The sequence below is a fragment of the Populus trichocarpa genome, chromosome 1 (assembly GCF_000002775.5).
Source record: "Populus trichocarpa isolate Nisqually-1 chromosome 1, P.trichocarpa_v4.1, whole genome shotgun sequence".
NCBI lineage: Eukaryota > Viridiplantae > Streptophyta > Magnoliopsida > Malpighiales > Salicaceae > Populus > Populus trichocarpa.
The window spans coordinates 7,630,046-7,653,516 of record NC_037285.2 but is presented as its reverse complement, the minus strand read 5'-3'; the positions used below and the strand labels follow the sequence as shown (position 1 = coordinate 7,653,516).

At 32.1% G+C, this 23,471-nt stretch overlaps 2 protein-coding genes and 1 pseudogene across 4 annotated transcripts; 1 reads left to right on the top strand and 2 right to left on the bottom strand.

The window, feature by feature from the left end:
• Nucleotides 1-506: 506 nt before the first annotated feature.
• LOC127904491 (disease resistance response protein 206-like) lies at nt 507-1,606 on the bottom strand (annotated as a pseudogene).
• Nucleotides 1,492-5,107, bottom strand: LOC127904907 (cation/H(+) antiporter 18-like). The gene is made up of 3 exons (XM_052450018.1): nt 4,764-5,107; nt 2,980-3,981; nt 1,492-2,876 (listed from the first exon to the last, which is right to left on the bottom strand). The coding sequence occupies exons 1-3, from the start codon at nt 4,962-4,964 to the stop codon at nt 1,665-1,667; spliced, it is 2,415 nt and encodes an 804-aa protein (XP_052305978.1). The 5' UTR covers nt 4,965-5,107; the 3' UTR covers nt 1,492-1,664.
• A 10,928-nt stretch (nt 5,108-16,035) lies between these two features.
• LOC7479281 (uncharacterized protein At5g41620) lies at nt 16,036-20,047 on the top strand. 3 transcript variants are annotated; one of them, XM_024598284.2, is made up of 3 exons: nt 16,036-16,537; nt 17,369-17,536; nt 18,273-20,047. In XM_024598284.2, the coding sequence occupies exons 1-3, from the start codon at nt 16,388-16,390 to the stop codon at nt 19,788-19,790; spliced, it is 1,836 nt and encodes a 611-aa protein (XP_024454052.1). In that variant the 5' UTR covers nt 16,036-16,387; the 3' UTR covers nt 19,791-20,047. The 3 variants fall into 3 exon arrangements, with proteins under 3 accessions (XP_024454052.1, XP_024454059.1, XP_024454067.1); XM_024598291.2 differs by having other exon boundaries at nt 16,037-16,537; nt 17,411-17,536; XM_024598299.2 differs by having other exon boundaries at nt 16,393-16,537; nt 17,415-17,536.
• The last annotated feature ends 3,424 nt before the right edge of the window (nt 20,048-23,471 follow it).

Here is a 23,471-nt window from a genome sequence, read left to right as displayed (position 1 = left end):
AGAAAACGATTTCTATGACTCTTGCATGTATTGTTTTTGGCTCAAGATAGAGAAGATAAGAAAGAAGTCGTTGTTAAAGTTTTGGCTTTCATCTTACAAAATTTTGATTGCAATCTATATCTTAAAGGGGCGGTTGGTGAATGGTGTGGCCCCATGCCAATCAGAGAGCGGCTACACAGCCTTGGGAACCTCTAAAGTTCAGACAATTACTCTAATCAAGCTTTCTTCTCTTTGCACCACCGTAGATTAGTGGAATACTCCAAGAAATCCACTAACTAAATTCGTGACGGGCAGGACCCAAATATTTACTCCCGACTTCTAATTTTCAGAACTAAAAAGTGTAAAAAAAAATCGAACTATTAATAGAGCAAGGGTTGCATTTCAAATGCGAGCAGCAAGCTTAGCTTTCTGCACTTCTGAAAGAACATTTCTAGTGGAGAATACAAATCAAATACACTAATATTGTTCACTCACCAACTCTCAAAATTAATATTATATCTTCTGTTCTACCAGCATTCATAGAATTTGACATCGAGACGGAGCCTGAAATACACACCACCTTAAATGCATCAGACGTCATTATGGTTGCAATTCCTCAGTGCATGAAAAAATCTCCAGAACCTCCAACTACAGATATATCTCTACTCTTCACCATAATTGGGTCAGCTCCAATGAAATTTATGGTTCCTTGGTGTCTTGTGCTGTTAAGAACGAAAGTAAAGCCTAACCAAGCTGTGAATGTGCTTTTGGTATCGTAGATATGCATGCCTTGAACCCTGCCAACTGGTGGAGAATAAAGATTGTTGTCAAGGGTAATGGGATCATCAAAAACTGCAATTTTTCCAAAATGGAAGGGGCCTGCTAAGATGGTTAAGTTACCACCTTCTGGTGCTGCCACAATTGCTGCTGTAACATTAGCAGCATTCTGTCCATTGTAAATTATGTCATGGAAGTAGAGGACTAATTTCTTTCATGGTTTGTACTGCTTCTTCCGGCCTGGATAGGCTGAAGATACGGAAAAACATAAAGAAAAAAAGAACGATGCAGCCTGCAGTTCTCATTTTCTTTCTAGAGATGATCTGAAGAGGAAAGAAGCCGAGTATGCAAAAGCAGAGCTACTAGATGAATGAGCTCAAGCTAGCACTTGTTGATTCCCTCTACACTCCCTGTCCTTATATAGGACTACTTAGATCCTACAGGGTCAAGAAATTAATGAGAGTGAAATCAAATCTGAAGGCTTGTTGTTCATGTTTAGTTAATAAGATTCTATTTTTATCAATTAATTTTTATATTTTTCTCCAAAAATCGACTAGCCAAAGAGTCATGTTGTAGTAATAGAGTTTTGTCAATTTTAGGAAGGCATATTAGTTTACTTTTTGGAGCTTCGATGGGATTGGTCCTACTTGGTGGAACTTCCAAAATACGCAGCCAGATAAAGATCTTGTGTTTTCGGCTAATGTTTTTCATCAAGTATAAAATTGGATAGCTAAATGACCGAAAAGAAGAACTCTTAATCACACCGTGCATGATTAAAAGAATATGAAGTGATGCCATGTGATGAACATGGGAAATGATTATTACAACTCATTACGTTCTGACTAAACATTAACTGGACACAAATCTAGAATCCCATAGTTATATTCTGAATCTTTTCCCAAAAACTCTTACCCAATCTGCAAAGCTAAATCCAAAGACACTCGGCTGCTGTACTGTTTAACCACCAAAACTGACGCTGTTGTTGAGATATCAGAAGAGGCCAACAGCCCCCCTACAGGCCCCAGTTCTGGACTGTCACTGCTACTCCTTAAATCTAAGGCTATTTCACCATCAGGCAATCGGCCCACCAGGAAAAGATTGCTGTGGCGTGCCTCATGGATTGCATCGATAGTTTCTGCAGCATTTCCAACAAATTTCTCTTCAAGTTTCACAGAGTCATCCTTGGACATTTTCTGCTTCAACTCTGAGATGAAATCTTCATCCAATGATCCCAATCTGGTGCTAGAACTACCATCCATATCAACTCTGGATATCTCTCCTCCAGCTTCAGGTTTCACTCTGGATATCTCTCCTCCAGCTTCGGGTTTCACTAAGAAGCGAAAAACCTTTAAACTGACACCAGGGTGTTCAGCCATTCGAGCTCCATAAGCAAGGGCTTCACGATCATCACGGCCTCCAAAGAAAAGGACTGTGATAACATAAGAAACGTTACTTGCAGATACCTGAGTGGTTCCACCAAACCCGCGGTCAACTAGAATTCCAACTGAGCAAGGTGCATCCCCAAGAACTCTCCTGTTAACCAGTTGGAAGTCAGTTCGAGTTGTCTCAAGTGAGCCATCCAACCTCTGGAGTTTATGGAATGGAAGAATGATCATTGCAGCTCTCTTCCTCTCAGCAGTGGTGCAAATGTCCTCATGCATGTCAGCCATTGAAGAGATTGCAGTCATCGGCCGGACAGAAACACGGCTCAATTGCTGGAAAGCATCAAATGCCACGACAACAAGGTTAGAACCAGACCGCTGGCCCCGGTTCCAAAAGGGCAACCCATTTTTCCTTGCCTTGTGGACCATTAATATGGCTGATGTCCTCTCAGAAAGCTCCATGAGGTGCATTGCATATACACAAAGCCCTTCAGCCTTCTCAACCCCTCGTGACACTTCAAGAAGATTTATTATCGATGAAATATTTCTCGAGCCATGGAAACAGGCCAAAATCCTAAGTTCAGTATTTGAACTTCTCCTTTCAACTGTCCTATACTTGTAGTCAGCCATCTTTACTCTTCGTGCTGGCTTGTAAACAGCTGTAACAAGAGGTGTAGTGATGAAGGTTGTAAACAGAGCCATTAAAACCATAATGGAAAATGTCTCATCATTCAAAACCTGAAAATCCAAACAAGCAAGTGATATTTGCATTGGGTCGTTTGAAAAAAAAAGCACACAGCTATAACCAGAACCAATTTAAATAACAAAAATAGTTAATTACCTTTCTATCTTTACCAATATTGAGAACAATGAGTTCCACCAAGCCTTTGGTGTTCATTAGGAATGCCATGGCAAGAGACTCACGGAGAGGCACTTTGCATAAAATGGACACCACAAAAGTGCCAACAATCTTCCCAAAACATGCTGTGAAAATAACCAAAACCAGTAGGCCCCAAGATTGGGACCCTTGAATTGTCGCTACATTGGTCTTTAGTCCACTTGAGACAAAGTACAATGGAAGGAAGAGTCCAGAAACAATATCTTCAACTTTTTCTACAAGAGCACCTGCAAATGGACCTTCCTTTGGCACCAGGATTCCAATAACAAAAGCACCAAACATAGCATGAATTCCAATAGCATCAGTTACAAACCCAGCAGCCAGAACAGCAGCTAATGTAGCACATACATACATCTCTTCAACTGGCTCACCTTCTTGGCACCACTTAGTCATCCATTTGAAGATTGGGGGCACAATTAGAATTGAACAAATGACAAAAATACACCCAGACAAGAAAACCCAAAATGAAATAATGGGAGAAGTATTAGATCCAGACAGAGAAATGGCAAGAGCAAGAAGAATCCATGCGGCCACATCATTTACTGCTGCAGCTGACATGGCCATTCTGCCAATATCAGTTGTTAAGAGCTTCAGCTCAGCTAGAATTCGTGCCAAGACAGGGAAGGCAGTTATAGAAAGTGCCACCCCCATGAAAACAAGAAATGCAGTGCTGTTAACATCTTTAGATATGGTTAACCGGAGAATAAATGATGTGCCAATTCCCATTGCAAAAGGGAGGCTAATTCCTGCCATGGCAATTGCTAGTGCCTTTTTTCCAGTTCGACCAAGAGATTTGGGATCTAACTCTAGTCCAGCAAGAAACAAAAAGAAAATGAGGCCAATGTTTGCAAGGGTATCTAACACCGTCAGACTCCTGGTTGGGAATACAGCCTGCAAATATCCCTTGCTTCGACCCAAAGCAGATGGCCCAAGTAAAATTCCTCCCTGCCACAAGGTAAAGTTTTCAAGGTTAACCTTAGCAAAGCTTCTACTAGAGACAGTATTTTTAGCTGCTAGAATTTCAAATCTGATGAACTATATGTATTGATTGCACTATGCCTCTTGAAATCTTTTATTCCATGAGCATTCACCTTACTAGCATAAACTGAAAATGTATATGTTTTTCAAGCAACCTGCTGAATTTGTACAGCAAAAGAATGTGCAGAACCATGATTATCAAACTTAGGCTTGATCCAAACATATCCACAAGGTAAAATCGGAGGAATAAAAAAGCCAAAATCAAGACCAAAAGGTGGATGTTGAGCCACAAACACCATCATCTTTTGCAGAATCAAAGCCAATCTCACTGTGAACAACAGAATAACATTCCAGTTGATGTCTTTCGACTCCATATTAACAAAAGATGAATTTATTGCTACTTGACCGTTAATTTAATCCCAGAGGAGAGAATCAAACAGCAGGACCAAAAATATAGAGCGACGTGATAATTTTTGTATGGGAAGGACAAAATCCTAGAGAATCACAGTCATTTTCAATAAAGCATCATCTTTCTCAAATACAATTTCTAATCCTTATTTTAGTAAATTCTAAAAGAAGAACTACACAAAATAAAATAAAAATAAGGCAACTCACATCCTGGATAAAAGACGACTAAAAAAACCTTAACATGCACAAACAAAATAGCAGAAAATGCAAAAGCAAAACCAAAACCAAATCAGCATATATCAGATTTCAATCAAATATAAATAGAAGAGAAATTTACATACAATAATCTCTGCAATCACCCTTGGCTGTCTCAATGGTCGTAACAGAAAAGCAAGACCCCTTGTTACCACAACCACCAAGCATATCTGCAAAATGGCTAAAGGGAGTGCAAAATCAAGAGGATTATCACCCTGAAATACCCCATTTGATGTTGGCTTTATAGATGGACATGCATATCCTGATGTAGCATTTGACGAAACCATATCACCCCACCAAAAAAAACTCTCACAAAATCTTTATAATCTTTGCTCCACTCACTGCACCAAAAAAAAACAAAAGAAAAAAACCCATCATTTATTATTTCTGCATCAATTGGAATGAAAAGAAAGAAGAAGGTATTGCAAGAGAGGCAAGGTTACCAGATGAAATTCTGCAAGAAGTTGAAAGTCTGGCAAGAATTAAACAATGGTCTGTCTCTTTAGTGTCCTTATGCAAAACTGCTTGCGAAAGCCTTTCGTTGACATCTTTTTAGGATTTTTTTATTATTATTTTTTTGAGATTATTTACATCAATACCTATGTCCATGTATTTAAGAGATTGAATTAAAATTACTATTATCATGTAATTAAAATTTTCAATGTCAAAATATGAAATATTTGATGTTGTTGTTGATACAATTATCTAAACATTAATGGAATAAACCTTTCAAATTTAAAACAGGATAGCGCCATGGAAACTTTTTTTATTTATCTAGTGGCATAATAATAAAAATTAAACATTAATATATAATAATAATAATGAAGCATGTACTTCTTGAGCTACAAATATAACACTTGTATATTTGATATATGTAAACTTAATGTGTATATTTTAGTATTCATTTGTATAGCCTATGTGTATATTGTTAAAATTTTAAAATTTAATTTAAATTCAAAATAATTTAGAATTTTAATTAAGAAATTGTCTCATTGAGGTTTTTAGTTTTAGATCATGTTACATGTATTTTCACATTATCTAATTATCACCGATAATAAAATTAAAATATATATTTTTTATTAACATGGATATCCGGGTTAACTTGTACGTATCTCGATTAATCTCACGGGCCCTGAAGTTAACAATCATGTAAACCTCCAGTGATTCTGAGGGGACTCAAACTCGTGATCATTGAGGAGTAAACTCAAGACCTGACCAGTTGAGCTGTCCTTCAGGATTGACAATTATAAATTCTAATAAGCTAATAAGTACAATTAAAATATTTGATATATGTGAATTAGAAATAAAGGTTTAAAAAAAAATTGAACCAAAATTTCTTGTAATATATTTCTTTTATATTAGTTTTAACTAAATCAGTTAAATGCTCATTTTATAAATTTTAATTTAAGATATTTTTATTGAATATCTTTTATTCACATCTAGAAACAAGTAAACGAAAATATTTCTTATAAGAAATCAATCCTTATCAAGGTCACTAAATTATTTAAAAAATTATAATAGTATATTATTTATTATTATATATTATTTACATCCTTATTTCTTTTCAATTCAATCCCTTTTTAATAGGATTTTTAAATCATATATTATATAATTTGTAATTTTTAAAAAACAAAATGAGAGCAATAAAATATTTAAATCGAAAATGTAAAATAGATTACATATACATATATTATTAGGTTTTTATTTGTAATGGTATGAATTTAAAAAATATATTTCAGTCAATAAACAACATTAAAATCCTTTCTTATCACTCTTTCTCCGACTAGTGCCGGTAGCAACGGCAGCCTGTCTAGCAGCTTGCGATATGAATAACATACACTTAAGGCTCTTGTTATTCCATTTAAAGCGCTAATTTCTTGAGCTCCCACTTTTGCATTTCATCTTTCTTGTGTTTTGTCTTAGTTAAATCCTCGAATCTCTTCTCCAGGCATGATACTATCCAGTCATTATGGCTAGGGCTACTGGGATGAAACAGCATATCATTACAAAATGAAATAATTCAAAAAAAAAAAAAAAAAAAAGAACAAACTTTTGCTTTCGAAAGAATCTGAGGGGAAGGATGGCATCTTGTAAAGAATGGTGCATGCGATTTTAAGGTTTGATAAAGTGTTTCGCAGCTTTGTGCATATGAGCACTAACTAGATAGTTCCGTAGCTATGTTATAATGGAACCAAAAGAGATTTACATGAAAAAAATAATATCTGGATTAAAAAATATTCTTTGTAAGTATTATTAAATTCAACTCAACATGTTAAACCTGAAATTTATCTACCATACTTTCTTTTTTTTTATCTATCATACTCCTTACCTAGATCTAGCTTCAAATTGAAATATATAGGAAGTGCTTTGGCATTACTTGGTTAACTTAATAGATTAGAAAAAACTTAAATGACTAGTAAAAATATAGTTTAATTTTAAAAATATTTTCAAGATGATATCTTTTTTTAAAAGAATATTGAGACGACGATACATTTGATCAAATCATATTAGTCTAGATTAACTCGTTAAACTCGCGATTTGAATCATGAATTTCATTGAGTTTAATAACTTTATTTTTTTAACTATTTTTATTTAATTATATAATAAAAAATAGGCATTTGTACTAACTTAATACTAGTAGTTATTGTTAACAAATGTTTAAGCATTGTTGAAGTTAAATAATCAAGCATAACAATTATGTCAATTTGACTTTAAAATATACAAATGCACGGACCACAACATGGCATGTTCATACCAAGGAAGGAGAACGTGAAACGTTGATCCACTTTCGCTTAGAATATACAATTAATGTTGGAATTGATTTTCTAAAAATATAAAGGTTATTTTTAAAAAATGTAAACTCAAGCAGAACTATGTTAAACTTTGTAATTTAACATAAGAATTTTAACATAGAATATTAACATGTTTTAAAAAAAAATTAAATCAAAATAAATCATAAAACTTAATTCTCGATAATTATATTTTTTTCTAAAATAATTTTTTATTTAATAATATAATAAAAAATAGATGCTCCGAAAACTGAGTACCAACTCAATGCCGATATCTTTTTTTAAGATCACTATAACTCCATTGAAAATAAATACAAATAAATCATGAAGTTCAGTTCATAATAATTATATTTTTAACAATTTTTTATTTAACAATATTATAGATCATTTTTTATTTAATACTATGATAGATAAAAATAAATGATTGTAAAACTGAACATCAATCCAATGTCGAGGAGTTTTTTCAAGACCGTGATAACCTATAAATTAAACCAAAATAAATAACAAAGTTCAATTCTTAATGAACTCAATGTTGAAATATGAAAAAAAAAAACAAATTAAAAAAATAAAAGAAGAAAAAGAAGAAGAAATACATGTTACTATTCCAATGAAATAACATGTGAGGAGGGAAAAAGTGATTTCACCTTCTTATTATTAGTTATTATTAACGAGTGTTTTCCCCTTCTCAATTCAAGGTTGTCAAATATATTTTGATTAGTGTTTTTTCTATTAGAATGATATGTTTTGATTTCGGAGGGTTTCAAAATGTTGTTTTTGGGTTGCACGTGTATGTATGTATGGTCCTCAAGGGGCGTAGCGTGATGGCAAAGGGCTTGAGATTTGCACAACAGATCTCGAGTTCGAGTAAGGGCGTGCACCTCTTGTAAGAGCCTGGGACAGCCGAGGTTTTACTCACTCACCTGGGCCCACAAAGTGCACTTTCCGGGAGGTGGGGTTTCCTCGAATCCAAAAAAAAATGTATGTATGTATGTATTCAACAAATATAATTTCAATTCAAATTTAAAGATAAACTAACTTAAAATTATGCAATTTAAATTTCAAACACAAGTAAAAAAGTAGGAGTTGAACCGATATGACCCGATTAACTCGACGAGTCCCAAGACAACCTGGACAAGTGATTAAAATATAATTTGACTAAAAATAAATTTAAGATAATATTTTTTATAAAAAAAATATTGAGATGACGACATATTAGGTCGACTTAGGTCAATTTGAGTTAACATTTTAAATTTGTGATTCAAGTTATGAGACCATGATAACCTCAAATAAAGTAAATAAAAACAAATTATAATGCTTAATTACCAATAAATTCATTGTTGAATGATGAAATTAAAAAAAATTCAATCTAAAAAAAACACAATAAAATAACCATTCTAAATAAAATTATAAAAATATCAAAAACATTGCCTCAATTAGTAGTTAGTGTTCAAGCATTATTGAAGTTAAATAATCAAGCATAACAATTATGTCAATTTGACTTTAAAATATACAAGTGCACGGACCACAACATAGTATGTTCATACTAGGGAAGGGGAACGTCAAACGTGGAGGGAGCCACTTTCGCTTAAAATATATAATTGATGTTGGAATTGATTTTATAAAAATACAATGGATATTTTTAAAGAAGGTCAACTCAATTAAAATTAAACGTAAGAATGTTAACATAGAATATTAATATATTTTAAAATAAATAAATAAATAAAATATTCTCAAAAAACTTTTAAATAACAAAAATTTTAAACCCAAAATAATAAATTGAAAAGTATATTTGCCCGCTAGTTAAAATAACCCACACACTTTTTAGATTTTATTTTTTTTATTGTAAGTGATTAAATATTTTATATTAAATATTTTATAAATATTAGATAAACTTAAAAAAAAATTAATTTATTATTAAATTATTTTTCAGTTTATTTTCTATAATATAATCAAATACTGGAAAGTGTTTTTCAATTTATTTTTTATAATACTATTAAACATCAAAAAATATTTTTTAAAAATTTATTTTCTAAAAATTTACTTTTCCAAAAAAATTTATTTTCCTGCAAGCAAACGGCGTAGATGACAAACAACTTTACCACGCTTCTCTTTCACACCCTTTTGTCTAAACACTAAGTACGGCTTTGCACATGACACTTGTAAGGATGAGAACTCTTCCAGGTGTTCTTTTTATATTTAAAGATTCCTGGCATTACTTTTTGTCCATCAAAGCCACAAATCAGATGTTCTCCGCGTGCGTTTGCGATGCAACAAACGTAATAAAATATTGTTTTTTTAGGAGTATGGTTGAGATTATTTTTTATATAAAAATAAATAAAAATAATATTATTTTATTTTTTTAAAATTATTTTTAAAATCAGCGCATCAAAACGATCCAAAATATACAAAAAAATTAATTTTTAGCAAAAAAATATTAAATTTTTATAGAACACGGTTTGCACCACGTTCCTAAATAGTAATACAGTAATTAAACTGTGTTTTGTATTGTGATACCTACTAAAAAATTGAATTTAAAATACAGTTTGTATGAAACAGTTTTTACATATTTTTTTAACTGAGTTTCGTAAAATCTTGTTTGTTTTTGCGTTTTAAAAGCGCTTTTGAAAAAAATTAATTTTTTTTATTTACTTAAAATTATTTTTTTTACATTTTCAGATTATTTTGATGCGTTGATATCAAAAATAATTTTTAAAAATAAAAACATATTTTAATGTATTTCCAAATAAAAAGTATTTTGGAAAGCAAACATAATTATCAAATATTTTATACATATTGTTTTTTATATATAAATTTCAACTATAATTTTTACCAACACGTATGTAAATACAACTAACCATATTTTTTTAAAATTTAATTTTAAAAAAATTATAACCATAAAAACTATCTTAAAAATAAACACACTCGTTGTTTGTGCTTGAGCATCGAATTGGTTAATTAATTAATTAAAAGTCGAACTATTTGATCTTTTGGACTGATAGGAAAAGGTGGTCACTCCTTTTCATTTCTTGCTTGCCTTCACAGCTAAACACTTGTTTCATAAATACAAAAGATATTTTTTTCATAATCACAATGAGATTTGATTATAAAAAAAAAACTTAAATCTCAAATATGATTTTTTAGACGACTCTTGTTGTTTTTGAATTCGAAAATTTATATCTTCCAGCATATAGATAGTAGATACCCATCCCATCTTTACTCGAAGACTACCTAATGGAACTTGGTCCAACTAATTGAAAATGGACTGTGCCGAGCTTAGTGTGTATTTCCTGCACTAGGCCCAGTTGATCCTAACTTGATCAAAGCTGTGGCTCGGTAAATAACAGACCGAGCTCGAATTATGGTGTCCAGGAGCTCGAGGTGACTGGTCTTTAGATATGCCATTTTCGGCGGTGAAAAAGAAAACAAGTTATTCGTGGAAAAATAAATGGTAAGAGAACAGCTATTTGTTTTTCGAAGAAGGAAGGTGATGATGACTCCTGGACGATCTGCGGGATGTATAATCCAGTAGACACGGGCGTGAAATACCCCTGATTTTGAAGTTATTTACAATATGTTCCCCTGAATATATGGGGTAAAAGAAATCGGTAAAAATAGCATGGTCTTCGAGAAGAACAAAAAAATGTCTTCTGCTAATTCCTGAGCCCAAACCATCAAGCCTAATTCCTGAGCCCAAACCAGATTAGGCCTGGACAGTCTTTATGACTGTCAACTCTATTGTTTTTTAATTACTTGAAAAGTGCTGGGCCCGGACTTGGGTACTACTCTCTACTTGGGCCCGGAACTCTATAAGTAGCTTCATTATCTCCTTTTACTAAAAACACAACTGGTATAAAACCCTTCACTGTCCGGAGTCATCTGTCCTTTTATTTATTTATTTTTTAAAAAAAAATTCTTTAGTATTTCTTTCACTTTATATTATTTTTTTAAAAAAATTTTGGTTTGGTTTCTATTTATTTTAGTTTAGTTTTTATTAAATTATTGCAATATCAAACAAAAATTTGAAGGACTTTCTTTTTTTCAATTAATATTTTTTTTAATTTTATCATTTAATTTTTTTTTAATTTTATATTGTTCTTCATAATTGTTTTTTGTTTGCTTTCTATTAAATTATTACAATCTCAAACAAGCATCTTCATGTTTAGTTGACGTTTAATTTTTTGAGCTACTATTTTTGTTATCATCTCATTAAATATAAAATAGTTAAATTTTCCTTGTTAAACTAGTTGAGTCCATGATCCGAATCATGGATTTAATGGATTAAGCGGTAAAGTCCATGTCGATCCAACATATCTTAGTTTTGATATGAAAAAAGATGTCATCTTGAGTTTTTTTTAAAGTCAAATCACATTCTTTACCAATTGTCTAAGTTGTCTATGTACCCATCAACTCGACAGGGTTACATTAAGACAATCACTACGCGAGTTCATTCTAAACTTGTGATAGGTAAGGAGTCGGGTTGAAAGATTTCAAGGTTGACCTGCTGGGTCCATCATTTTTTTTCTTTTTAATTTCATCTTCCAGTTTTTTTTCTTTAAATTGAATCCTTTTTTATATATTTTTTTTAATTTAATCCTTCATCATTTAGTTGATTTTGAGTTGGTCTTCATGCTTTATTTCGATTTGTTTTTTATGAGGTTATCTCAATCTCAAATAAACACCTCGATATTTGATTGATGCTTAATTTTTTTAGTGTCTATTTTTATTTTATCATATCATTAAGTGAAAATATCTTTTTAAAAAATAAAGCTGTTAAACTTTATGGAGTCCATGATTCGGGTTGCAAGTTTGACAGGTTAAGCTATGAAACTTAAGTTGATTTAATATTTTATCGTTTAAATATTAAAAAAAAACATCATCTTAAATTTTTTTAAAGAGAAACCATGTTCTTTATCAATTATTTGGATTATTTTGGAACCTGTCAAGTCAAATGAGTCTTGTTAGTATAACTCTCAAATGAGTTAATTTTAAACATAAGCTAGATAGTGAATTAAATCAAAAAAATTTAAATTTAAAATTAATTAAATAAATTAAATTTAATAATAATATCAAATAATTTTCTATTACTTTAAACTTTTTTATTTCACACTATATCGCAACATAACAATAGCGAGTAAACTAGTTTTCACCTAAATATTTTAGGATTATATAAGTACTTCGAAATTCACATGCCTAAAATTCATTAATTGTTGATTGATGGATCCGACAGAGAAAACACACGTGGAAACCACCAATCAAATGATTGGAGGAATTTGGAGATCTATCAAGAATCTCAATTTCCATAGACTTGTGGATATCCATTCTTATTATTAGGATTTTGGTTCAACAATATTTGCATGTATTTGGATATGAAGACATCATAAGCAGAGTTTTGAACCCTGCCTGATGGTTGACATAGCTCAAAACTCGAATTATAGGTTTTTTTTTAATTATTCAGGTTAATTATATTTTTTTATAAATCAAAATGACGTTGTTTTGATAAAAAATAAAAAAAATAGTCAACAAGTTACAACCAGATTTTTAACCGGGTTTTGCTGGGTCACCAGGTCAACCGGTCGGGTCAGCTGGGTCACATCGGGTTGTGACTTCTCCTAAATTTTTTTAAATCTAGTTTGGTTCAAGTCTCTGGTTAATTAATTTCCAGATCAACTCGTAGGCCAGACAAGATTTTAAAACTGTGTGATTATAAGTTGATTGTTAATATTTATATCTCACATAAAAGCTAGTTAAAAACTTTATTGTGATGGCCAAATTATTTCTTTATTGTAGTGGATATTGAGTTAATTATCATTCTTTTAAATATCTACTCAAATTTAACTATTATTCGCATTAATCACAGCATGTTCGAAATCAAAAGGTTAAACAGTATGATAAAGCAGTCCTACCCCCTGTGTTTCTACTCATTGCCTGCCCCGGAAATGGGACTTGAAGAATATTTTATTCGTCTCCTACTTCTGCTTTATTTTTTTAGGTGTTCCTTTTCATGATTCAAGGTACTTCATAGTAATTTTCTAGAGAGCAGCAGGATCCATAGATATGCAAGACTACGGGTGATTTTGTTTTTTTCGTTTCTATTTATTTGTTGTGTGGTATAATTCTTTAAAATAAAAAAATATAAGATTAAAAATAATAAATTTATATTTTTGTTGATGTATTTTTTGGTTTTAGTGATGAGTTCTATCACTAAAAACAAATACAACAACAAAAATAAATATATAATAAAGTCCAAGTATCTAACACACAAAGGATACACATACAATTAAGCTAGTGGAAGTGATGTTCCAATTCCTCCACCTTCATGGTAAGCACGAAGCAACTACTATTATCTTATCGATTGTTTTCTAAGTTTATTTTTTTAAAAAAAGTTAATGTAAATAGAGAATATAAATTTTATGTGGAGATATTTTTATCATTATTATTTTTAATGGATAATAAATTTTAATCTACTCTTTCTTTAAAATAGACCGCAAAAAATAATTAATAATATATTACAAAAACCTAAAACATTTGGGAAAAATACTTTACACATGTCTTGATTTACCATGGATTGTAATAGTGAATTGATGGTTTTGTCATTCAAAAAAATCATGCAATATTGTGTCCCAATGATAAAATGGTCTTTTTGCTTGGTCCATTTGTTATTCTATAATTGTGTGAGAGGCATGTTGGTCTTTTCTCTATTTTGGAATAGTTAAAATACTTTATCGCAAAAAAAAACACACTTAGCTATGTTGGAGGGTTTTTTTTATATATTTTATATTTTTTGCTATAGAATAGTGACTTGCCCTTGGAATTTTTTTCAATAGTTTTGCTACATGGGCTTATTCGTCAATTCATGAAGGTATTTTTCGTTATAACTATTTGATTATAGAGGCAAAGTGGTATTTTCATAAAAAAATACAACAAAAAAAAAACTACCGATGCATGTGTTGTATCATGTATGCATCAGTTGCTTCATTGTATTTTGGTGACGTGTGTGACTAATTCTGGTGGTCAAAAAATTTATTCTGCCGTGTAATTCGATTAATCTTGGCCTCCTCCTCCTCCTTGTTAGGCACATGTGGTGGCTAGATTTCTAGTGAGGCGCTAGCTTTCTTTTCTTTTTTTCTTTTCTCTTCCACTTATAAATCCGCACCCGACCCTCTAAATTTGCATATCATCCCTTAAGTTTATTTTCTTTGGATATCATCCTTTATTTTTTTTTAATTCCCATTGCTTTAGTTGAATTAATTTCTAAAATTAATTTTTTTTTAATTTCATTCTCTTTTATTTTTTCACTCTTTTAGATTCGGTTTTCATTCTTTTGATTTAATTTTTTTTTATTTGAGATATTTTTTTATTTTTTTCTTTCAATTTCACCCTCCATTTTTTTTCTTCTTTCAGATTTGATGCCATTTCTTTTTATTGCATTTTTTTTAAAAAAAACTTTGGTAAGTTTTTTAACTTGAGAACTTTTTTTTCAATTTTATCTTTTAATATTAAATTGGTTGAAAATTAAATTTTTTTAATTGAACCCATGTCTACAGTTTCCCGGGTTGCGAATTAGAAAATTAACCCAAGCTTAATTTTATTATAGCTAAAAAAAAACTACGAAACAAAACTTAACTTGAGTTGAGGTTTTTTTTATATAAAAAAGTATTTCACTCTTCAAAGCATATTGCTATTGCTATATTACCGTCAAAATCACAAATTGTAAAGCTTGGCTTCATGGGTTAATTCACAATCTCATATTGGTTTTTTTGTTTCAATCATTTGGTACGTGAAATAATTTAATTTTTTAATTAATATCAATAATATTAAAAAATCTCAATGAACATACTGAATTAAAAAAATAAAAAACTCAGTTGTTATCTACAATGTTTTGTGAAATATACTGTCATTGGATTGGCATTCAAAAAATATCCTGACATTTCGTTATCATTTATTTTTTAACATTTAACTAAATAACAAATTATTTCAAAAAAATCAAGTTATGAAATTTTTTGGACAGTGAGCACAATCGAGAACCAATCTTGACAGTTGACACCAAATTTCAGTGAGAGAGGTGACCTTGTAAGTATTCTTAATCCTGTTCTTTATAAACAGAAGCCTTCCATCAGTACCAGGTATTATTAATAATGTCTTGTTTGAAACGTCGCTCGATACACAAAACCCAACTCCATGATACCCTGATTATTGAAACTGAAAATTATTAAAGTTTTTTTTAAAAGAAATTCAATTCCAAAAATAAAGGAAAGAAATTACCCCTTTCCTAGGAGGAACAACAGTCACAAATTCGCGGGTGACCCAATCTAAAACTCATCGACAGGGAATCCAACACTTTGCCCCCTTCTCTCTCTTTCCATGATCACCACCCTTTTTGTCCTCTTTTTATCCATGCAGATCACACACACACACACACACACAAAAACTCACTGCAACTCCGAAACAACAACATAAAAACAACAAAATTTTCTCTCCATCCAACCTTATAAACTGACCACCAAAGAAAATCCCATTGCAAAAAAAAAAAAAAAAAAAACAACCTAAAAGAATGAGCTAAAAAAACCAAGACGCTACCAAGAGAGAATAATAATAAAAAAAAAAAAATGAAAAGGAAAAGTGGAGAAGGGGCAGCAGAAAAGGAGGAAAGATTGAGGGAAAAGTTGAAGAGAGGTGTCTTGGTAGGGAAAAGAGTGGGCCCTTTTTCTTGCACTCCAGTTAGACTTTGGAAACCTTTACCTACTGCGCATGTTAGCATCATTGACAAAACCACTACCAATAGTCATCAAGAGGAGCATGAAGAGCCCCCTGGCCCCCCTCCTTTACTTTTTAACAATAGCAATTGTACTGTTGTTGTTTCTGCTAGAAAGCTTGCTGCTGCTCCCTGGGAATTTCACCATTACTTGCCTTGAGTCTCTAAAATGCACAAGGGTGTGCATCTTACTAATGGTGGTGGTGGTGGTGGTGATTCTAGGTTGCGCCGCCACGAAAAGCGGCAACATTTTTTCAAGGAAAAGGGACTTGACCTCTCTCATTTCTTGGCTGACCCTTCTCCTAGTTCTCCTGATCAGGTATATACATATGCTTATAATTTGTTTGTATATTCGGTAGCCTTTTCTTTTCTTTGATGATGCTGATTGGTTGTTGAATTTCGGGGTGTTATATTTGATTCTAACTTGTGTTATACTTATTGTATTTATAATGGAAGAAAGGTTATGTTTTGGGAAATTATGTATTGATTAATTATTTGTTCTCTTATTACTGGATGGTTGATAAGGTTTAGTTTATGGAGCTCCTTCTCTTAGTTGAATTTTTTTGTCAAAGAGCATAGATTGTTAGTCCCTGTTTTGATTGATGAAAATAATTATTTTTAGTGTCTTTTGACTTATTCAAAGTTTGCGTCTTTTTCTATGTAAAGTTCGATTATTTTTTTGTACAGATTGGTTTATATGGAGGAGAATATCTAATTTATTTGTTAAGATAGGTTCTTATCATTGCTTCGGTTGTTTTTTATGCAATGCTACTCTTTGTTTCCTATAGTTTTTTGACCGTTTGTTGTGCTCTCCAATTGTTATATTTTCTGCAGAATAACCGTCAATTATGGTTATTTATAAATTGGCAATGTCTTGGTGAAGAATTCCACTCTTGTTATTTGGATATTCATCTTAGCTAATCCAACTTTAGTCATTCAATACTTAAAAAAAAAAAAAAAACCGGAAAGCCTTTTTGAGAGCTCTAAATATTTCATGAATCCTTAATGTGCACTATATTTAGTGCGACTCCAAACTTGCCAACAATGACCATCTTTGCAAACTAACAGGTTTGTTAGTTAATTGATTTTTTCAACTGTCCCGCCTGATGTGCATTAACTTGATCCTAATTTTGAATCTGTAACAATGCAGTGCTCTTTTCTGCTGCTAATCTTGATGTCATTTCTTAACCAGCCAGAAAGTGCAGGCAGTTTAAGGAGACATATTGCTGCATCTCTGATTCAGCATCATCGATCAATTGAAAGAAGTAACCATGCTCTACAACCTGTATCTCCAGCAAGTTATGGTAGTTCTATGGAGGTAAGCATCGATGTATTTTCACTAACTGCCTGCAGAATACACAGAGCTTGTATAAACTGTGATTCTGTTATGAAACAAATTTTGGTTTTCTTGATTCAGTAGTGCAGTAAAAGTTGTTTTGAGTAGCAAAAGGAAGACTGATTATCTAACCATGAGTCCATGGTTAATCCTACAGAAGCTGCTAGGGCATTATACCACATTCCTCAAATTACATGAAGTTTTTTGTTTGAGCCCCCCGATTTTAGTTCCTCTTTGCATCGATTAACTAGAGTATATGGGCAAGTATATAGTTTCATCCTGTCCCCCTCTCTTTGATTTATGTGATATTATTCACAATGATAGATTTTTATCTGGTGAGTTATATGAATGATAACATCTCAGTTCCATTTTCTTAAAATTTCGAATTCCTTAGTTTTTGCTCTGTCTTTTATTCCCTGATCTCCTGGAAAGAGGCTGGGAAGGGGGATGGAGGAGGTGGCAACATTACCAGAGCTTTAAAATTTCAATTTCTATTGTGATCCTCCTCTAATATTCCAGTCTGTGGCTTTTTCTACATATAATTGTTTACAAACAGGTTTACCAGTATATATGGTTGACTGTAGCACCTGCTATTTCTTCAACTTTCATCTTGTCTTTTTCTGTATAATTTTTCTTTTTTTGCCAATATGCTTCCTTCCAGAGAAACAATTAGCCTCGTTATGCCTTCCTCATAAATTGACATGTCTTTCTTATACAGGTGGCACCTTATAACCCTGCAGTCACTCCTTCCAGCTCGTTGGACTTCAAAGGAAGGATTGGTGAGTCACATTATAGTCTCAAAACATCCACAGAATTACTAAAAGTATTGAATCGAATATGGAGCCTTGAAGAACAGCATGTTTCTAATGTGTCATTGATAAAAGCATTGAAGATTGAGCTAGACCATGCCCGTATCAGGATTAAAGAACTACTTCGGTATCAGCAAGCAGACCGGCATGAGATAGATGATTTAATGAAGCAAATTGCTGAAGATAAACTAGTTCAGAAGAGTAAGGAGCAGGAACGTTTGCATGCTGCTATCCAGTCTCTCAGGGATGAGCTGGAAGATGAGAGGAAGTTAAGAAAACGATCAGAGAGCCTACACAGGAAATTAGCCCGGGAGCTTTCTGAAGTGAAATCCTCCTTTTCTAATGCTTTGAAAGAGATGGAAAGAGAGAGAAAATCTAGAAAGTTGTTGGAAGACCTTTGTGATGAGTTTGCCAAGGGAATAAAAGACTACGAACAGGAAGTGCATACCCTGAATAAAAAATCTGACAGGGATTGGGTTCGAAGGGCTGATGGTGATCGTTTGATTCTCCACATATCTGAATCATGGCTTGATGAGCGGATGCAGATGAGGCTAGAAGAAGCACAGCATGGTTTTTCTGAAAACAACTCAATAGTGGACAAATTGGGTTTCGAAATAGAGACATTCCTTAAAACTAAACGAATGGGTAATTCTAAGAGTAGCAATAACGTATTGCCAAGAGAACGGCGGAATTCAATGGAATCTGTCCCTCTGAATGAGACTGTAAGTGCTCCACAAGATGTGGGTGATGAACAGGATTCAACGGGCAGTGATTCACACTGTTTTAAGCATAACAGACCAGGCAATGATGACTTTCACTTACATGGAGATGAAGCTGTTGCTGGTCATACTGATGAAATGGAAAAATCCACCCGAACAAAGAAAAAGCTTGCATCTCGTGAAAGGTCCAGGTGCCAAAATCCATCCAACTTGCAAGTTAAATTCGAAGAACACAAGGCTCAGGCTATGCCATGTAATGGAAATAAGAAATCCGAGGTGATGGAACTGGAAGGGGTAAAAACAGGTGAAGGAAACCCTACTGAAGTGAGCATTTCTCGGAGGTCTGAAAACTGTGATGCCACTGAAGGTGGCAGTCTTGAAAGAAAGAGCAAAGTTGATGAAATTCATGGGTCAAACTCGAATTATGTGATTGATAACTTGATAAGAAGTCATATCTCATCATCAGAAGCAGTTAATCTGCACCTTGAGAACGATGCCGGTGAGGCTTCTTGCAGTTACCCACCAAGGAGGTATGCTAGTCCGGTTCGACAGTGGATGTCAAAACTTACTTCCCCAGATCTTGACATTTCTGAGTCTTCTACAAAACCGCCTCCAAACCTGAAGGAAAATACTTTGAAAGCGAAGCTTCTTGAAGCGCGGTCAAAGGGGCCACGCTCTCGTCTAAGAATCTTCAAAGGTTCTTCATAGGCCATGGTGAAAACTCTCAGTTGAATTGTTTACTCGTTCCTGTTGGAAATAAGGGAATTGGCTACTCAAACCTTCAGGATCAGGAACTTGTGCTTTGTGAATATTGGCCATCATTAATGTTGCTGCTCTATCTTTAAACATAGTTCTATATTCATCTTATTGTAATTCGCAATTCAAGTCTGTATACGAGTGTTACACTGTTTTATAGCTAGATGGAAGATAGTTCTTTTTTTAAGAAGCATTACAATTTTGAGTAAGTTTAGGCTGAAATCTCAGTTTCCACTCATCCACAAGGGTTATCTTGTTGTCGGCCAGCATCTTCAATTCAGTGTGCATTTTGCTGAACCAGCATCAGGGACTAATATAATCTACTGTTATCTTGTAGTCCAAGATTGGGTTTAGGGCTTAACGCTTAGCTAATTCGATCTATCAAACAAGGTAAGATTTTGACCTAACTTGTTTACAACTACTTCCTTTATTTACTTGCGTTAAATGTATTTATTCAATCTGTATGGCCTCATACTGGCTGCATGTCAATAATAGCTAATCTATTGGCCTTGGCAATCTGTGGTTGTTGAAATATACAAGCCTACTCATCAACTGTGGCTTGTGGGAAGCATGTCAACCATTGATGGCCGAACCTCCCATTCCCAGTTCCCGCACTGGGAAAGTTAAGTATGGTGTCATATGGAATTCCGCGTTTAACAAGTGAAAGACCTTTTCACCTCAAAATTATACAGGACTTTTCACACTCTGTTTTTGTTTTCGTTTTCGTTCTCTCTTTTTCTCGACGAAACAAAAAATAGTTTCCACGTTCGGCTTGTATTTTTTGGTAGACAGAGAGTAGGAAGGTTAGAATTAGTTATTTAGCTCTCTCTCGTTTGCCGACCTACGCTTTGCTGCGGGTCCTCTCTCTCTCTCTCTCTCTCTATATATATATATATATAACGTAAACAACATATAGGTGTTGTTGACTTGATATTGTGCATCAATTTTATTTTATTTTAACTTTGAACTGAAATATTGATATATGTATTTAATAATATCAATCAAATTTAAATTTTATATAATATCCTAAAAATAATTTTGTTTATTTCATTTAATAAACCTAAAAAAACAAATAAGGTTCTTGTTACAAAGAAAAGAAATCAGGCTAGATGCACTAGGTGATGTTATGGATGCGTTTTAAATTGAAAAACATAAAGATATTGTTTATGTTCAATAAAATAAATTAAAAAACATATAAAAACCATTTAGCTATGATAGAGTTGTTAATTCTAATTGAAAATAAAAAAAACAAAAAGCTAATATTCCTTTTAAACGCAAAAGACAAATGAATATGAAAATATTTAACCTTGATTTTTATTTTTTACTTTACATGTTTTTAAAGGTTATTTTTTCTAACCAAGAACAAATGATTTCTATTTTTATAAATGCATAATGCAATTAAAGTTTATTTCTATCAAATATAAAAGAAAAAAAATTAAAGATAAATTATAACAATCTATTTTCAACATTATAAAATACAAAAATTTTTAAAAAATTAACTAAATAATTTGTTTTTAAAAAAGAGAGGGGGTATTGATTACAATTTAAGTAAAAACATTAATGCAAAAAAAGAAGAAGAAGGAGAGTATTAATTTTTTTAAAAGATAAAATAATAAAAGAGGCCAGGTCCAAGAGCCGAGGTGCCTAGTTTTTCCTTTATTGATCGAGAGCACGACGTCCGTTTTGTTTTTTTAATATTAAATGACATATCATCCATTAGGACAAACAACCTGTCATGGTTTGCAACATTTTCCAATAACTTTTAGTGACTATAAAATCAAATTTCAAGTTTTAAGACTATAAAAATTCAATTTTTAACTTGTTCAACATGAAAACACTTAAAAAACACCCTACAAGCAATAAAAACTCGTTTCCAACTATAAAACAACCTATAATCTCTCTCAAAATTGAAAAATAACCAAATAAAAAACATTAACAATGCACAAGAAATATTGAAACTAGAAATGCCAGGTACATTGAAAATAATAAAGTTAGTGGGAATGAGACACCGCGTAATGTGAAAATTCAAGAAGTTATGGTATAAATTTCTTTACCCTCTATATCTTATAAAGTTGTTGTTCCTCATATTGTTGAACAATTCAACAATTATAAAGTACAACAAATTAATGATTATACATTTATAAAGAAGACATAATCGATGAATTTATAATGGGTGAACTACAGAAAATAGTATCAAGGAGGTCTCAACTACAAAGAAAGTATACTATTTCAAATGATTATGTAGTAAATCTGCAAGATTTAAAATTTGACTAATGGAATTAATGATGACCCAGTTTCATTTTCATATGTTGTTTATAGTAATAATTCTAATAAATAGATTGATCCCATGAAAGATGAACTAAAATTTATGGAATAAAATAAAGTTTGAAACCTTGTTAAAATACCTAAAAATTGTAAAAGAGTCGGATGTAAATGGATCTTCAAAACTAAACAAGACTCAAATGATAATGTTAAAAGATATAAGTTCAGACTTGTTGCCAAATGTTTTACTCAGAAAAATGACATTGACTACAAAAAAATCTTTTCATTAGTTTCTAAGAAAGACTCCCTCAAAATTATTATGATTTTAGTAACTCATTATAACTTAGAATTACATCAAAATGAATGTGAAAAATATCTTTTTAAGTGGGAATATTTTTTTAAAAAAAGTTCATATGGATGAACCTAAAAGACTTTCAAGCGAAGAAAAGGAGTACATGGATTTAAGAAATCAATATATATACTTAAACAAACTTGTAGACAATGGTTTCAAGAACTGGTGTGCGGGGAATAGAAATGGTGTGGGGCAGCTGGATCTACAGTGAAGTCATTTTGTTCCGCATGAGATTGTAATTGCAAATACCAAGTAATTTCAGGACCACCTGAAGTGTTCGGCTCGGTCCATGATGAATTCCAAGGGTTGAATTTTAATCCAGGCTCGCTCATTGCCCTCTTTATTCTTTTGTCTGTAATGTTTTTGTGCTGTGCACTACCATGAGTTGCAGGCCATCAGTTGCAGAATTTCCCTTCTGAAAAATGTCAAACCCCGAACCAGCTATATGTACAAGGAAGGAAGCTCTGCACTATGCACGTGCCTTGTCTTCTGATTTTTATTTTTTTTAATATCAGTTTTTCTTATTCCAAGATTCTGTAATAGCTAAACAACCATGAAAAGGAATCCTCCTTTTTTTATAAATAACATTTTCATTTTTGTTAATATCTCCTTGTTTAACTCGTGTGATGATTACTGAAAACCCGTGCTCAAATAACTGAAATAATGAAGAGCTAGCTGTTAATATATATACATATATATATAATGCTTAGGTGAAATAGTGGTTATCTTTAGCATATCGAGATTCTTTAGCCAAGTTTTAAATAAGGTTTTCACATGGAGTTGGTCTAGTATAAAGTCATGGTTATGATTTGAGGCGCATGATAAAGGACTATATATATATTTTTTTTTGAGCAAAATTATTAGAAAATAATATAAATTATATTTTAAAGTTTTATTTAATAGTTTAAATTGTCGAGTTGAAATTTATTTTTAATATTATATCAAAACTTTAATAACCTAGCGGTTATAAGTTTGAATATCACCACTTATATTCTATTTAATAAAAAAAATTAAATATA

Bases quoted from the DNA above. Each gene is read 5' to 3' on its own strand.
- LOC7479281 (XM_024598284.2), top strand. From the start codon at position 16,388: ATGCACAAGGGTGTGCATCTTACTAATGGTGGTGGTGGTGGTGGTGAT. The intron at 16,538-17,368 runs GTATATACATAT...GTAACAATGCAG, and splicing joins CTCCTAGTTCTCCTGATCAG to TGCTCTTTTCTGCTGCTAAT. The intron at 17,537-18,272 runs GTAAGCATCGAT...TTTCTTATACAG, and splicing joins GTTATGGTAGTTCTATGGAG to GTGGCACCTTATAACCCTGC.
- LOC127904907 (XM_052450018.1), bottom strand. From the start codon at position 4,964: ATGGTTTCGTCAAATGCTACATCAGGATATGCATGTCCATCTATAAAG. The intron at 3,982-4,763 runs GTATGTAAATTT...ACCTTGTGGCAG, and splicing joins GGGTGATTGCAGAGATTATT to GGAGGAATTTTACTTGGGCC. The intron at 2,877-2,979 runs GTAATTAACTAT...TTGGATTTTCAG, and splicing joins ATATTGGTAAAGATAGAAAG to GTTTTGAATGATGAGACATT.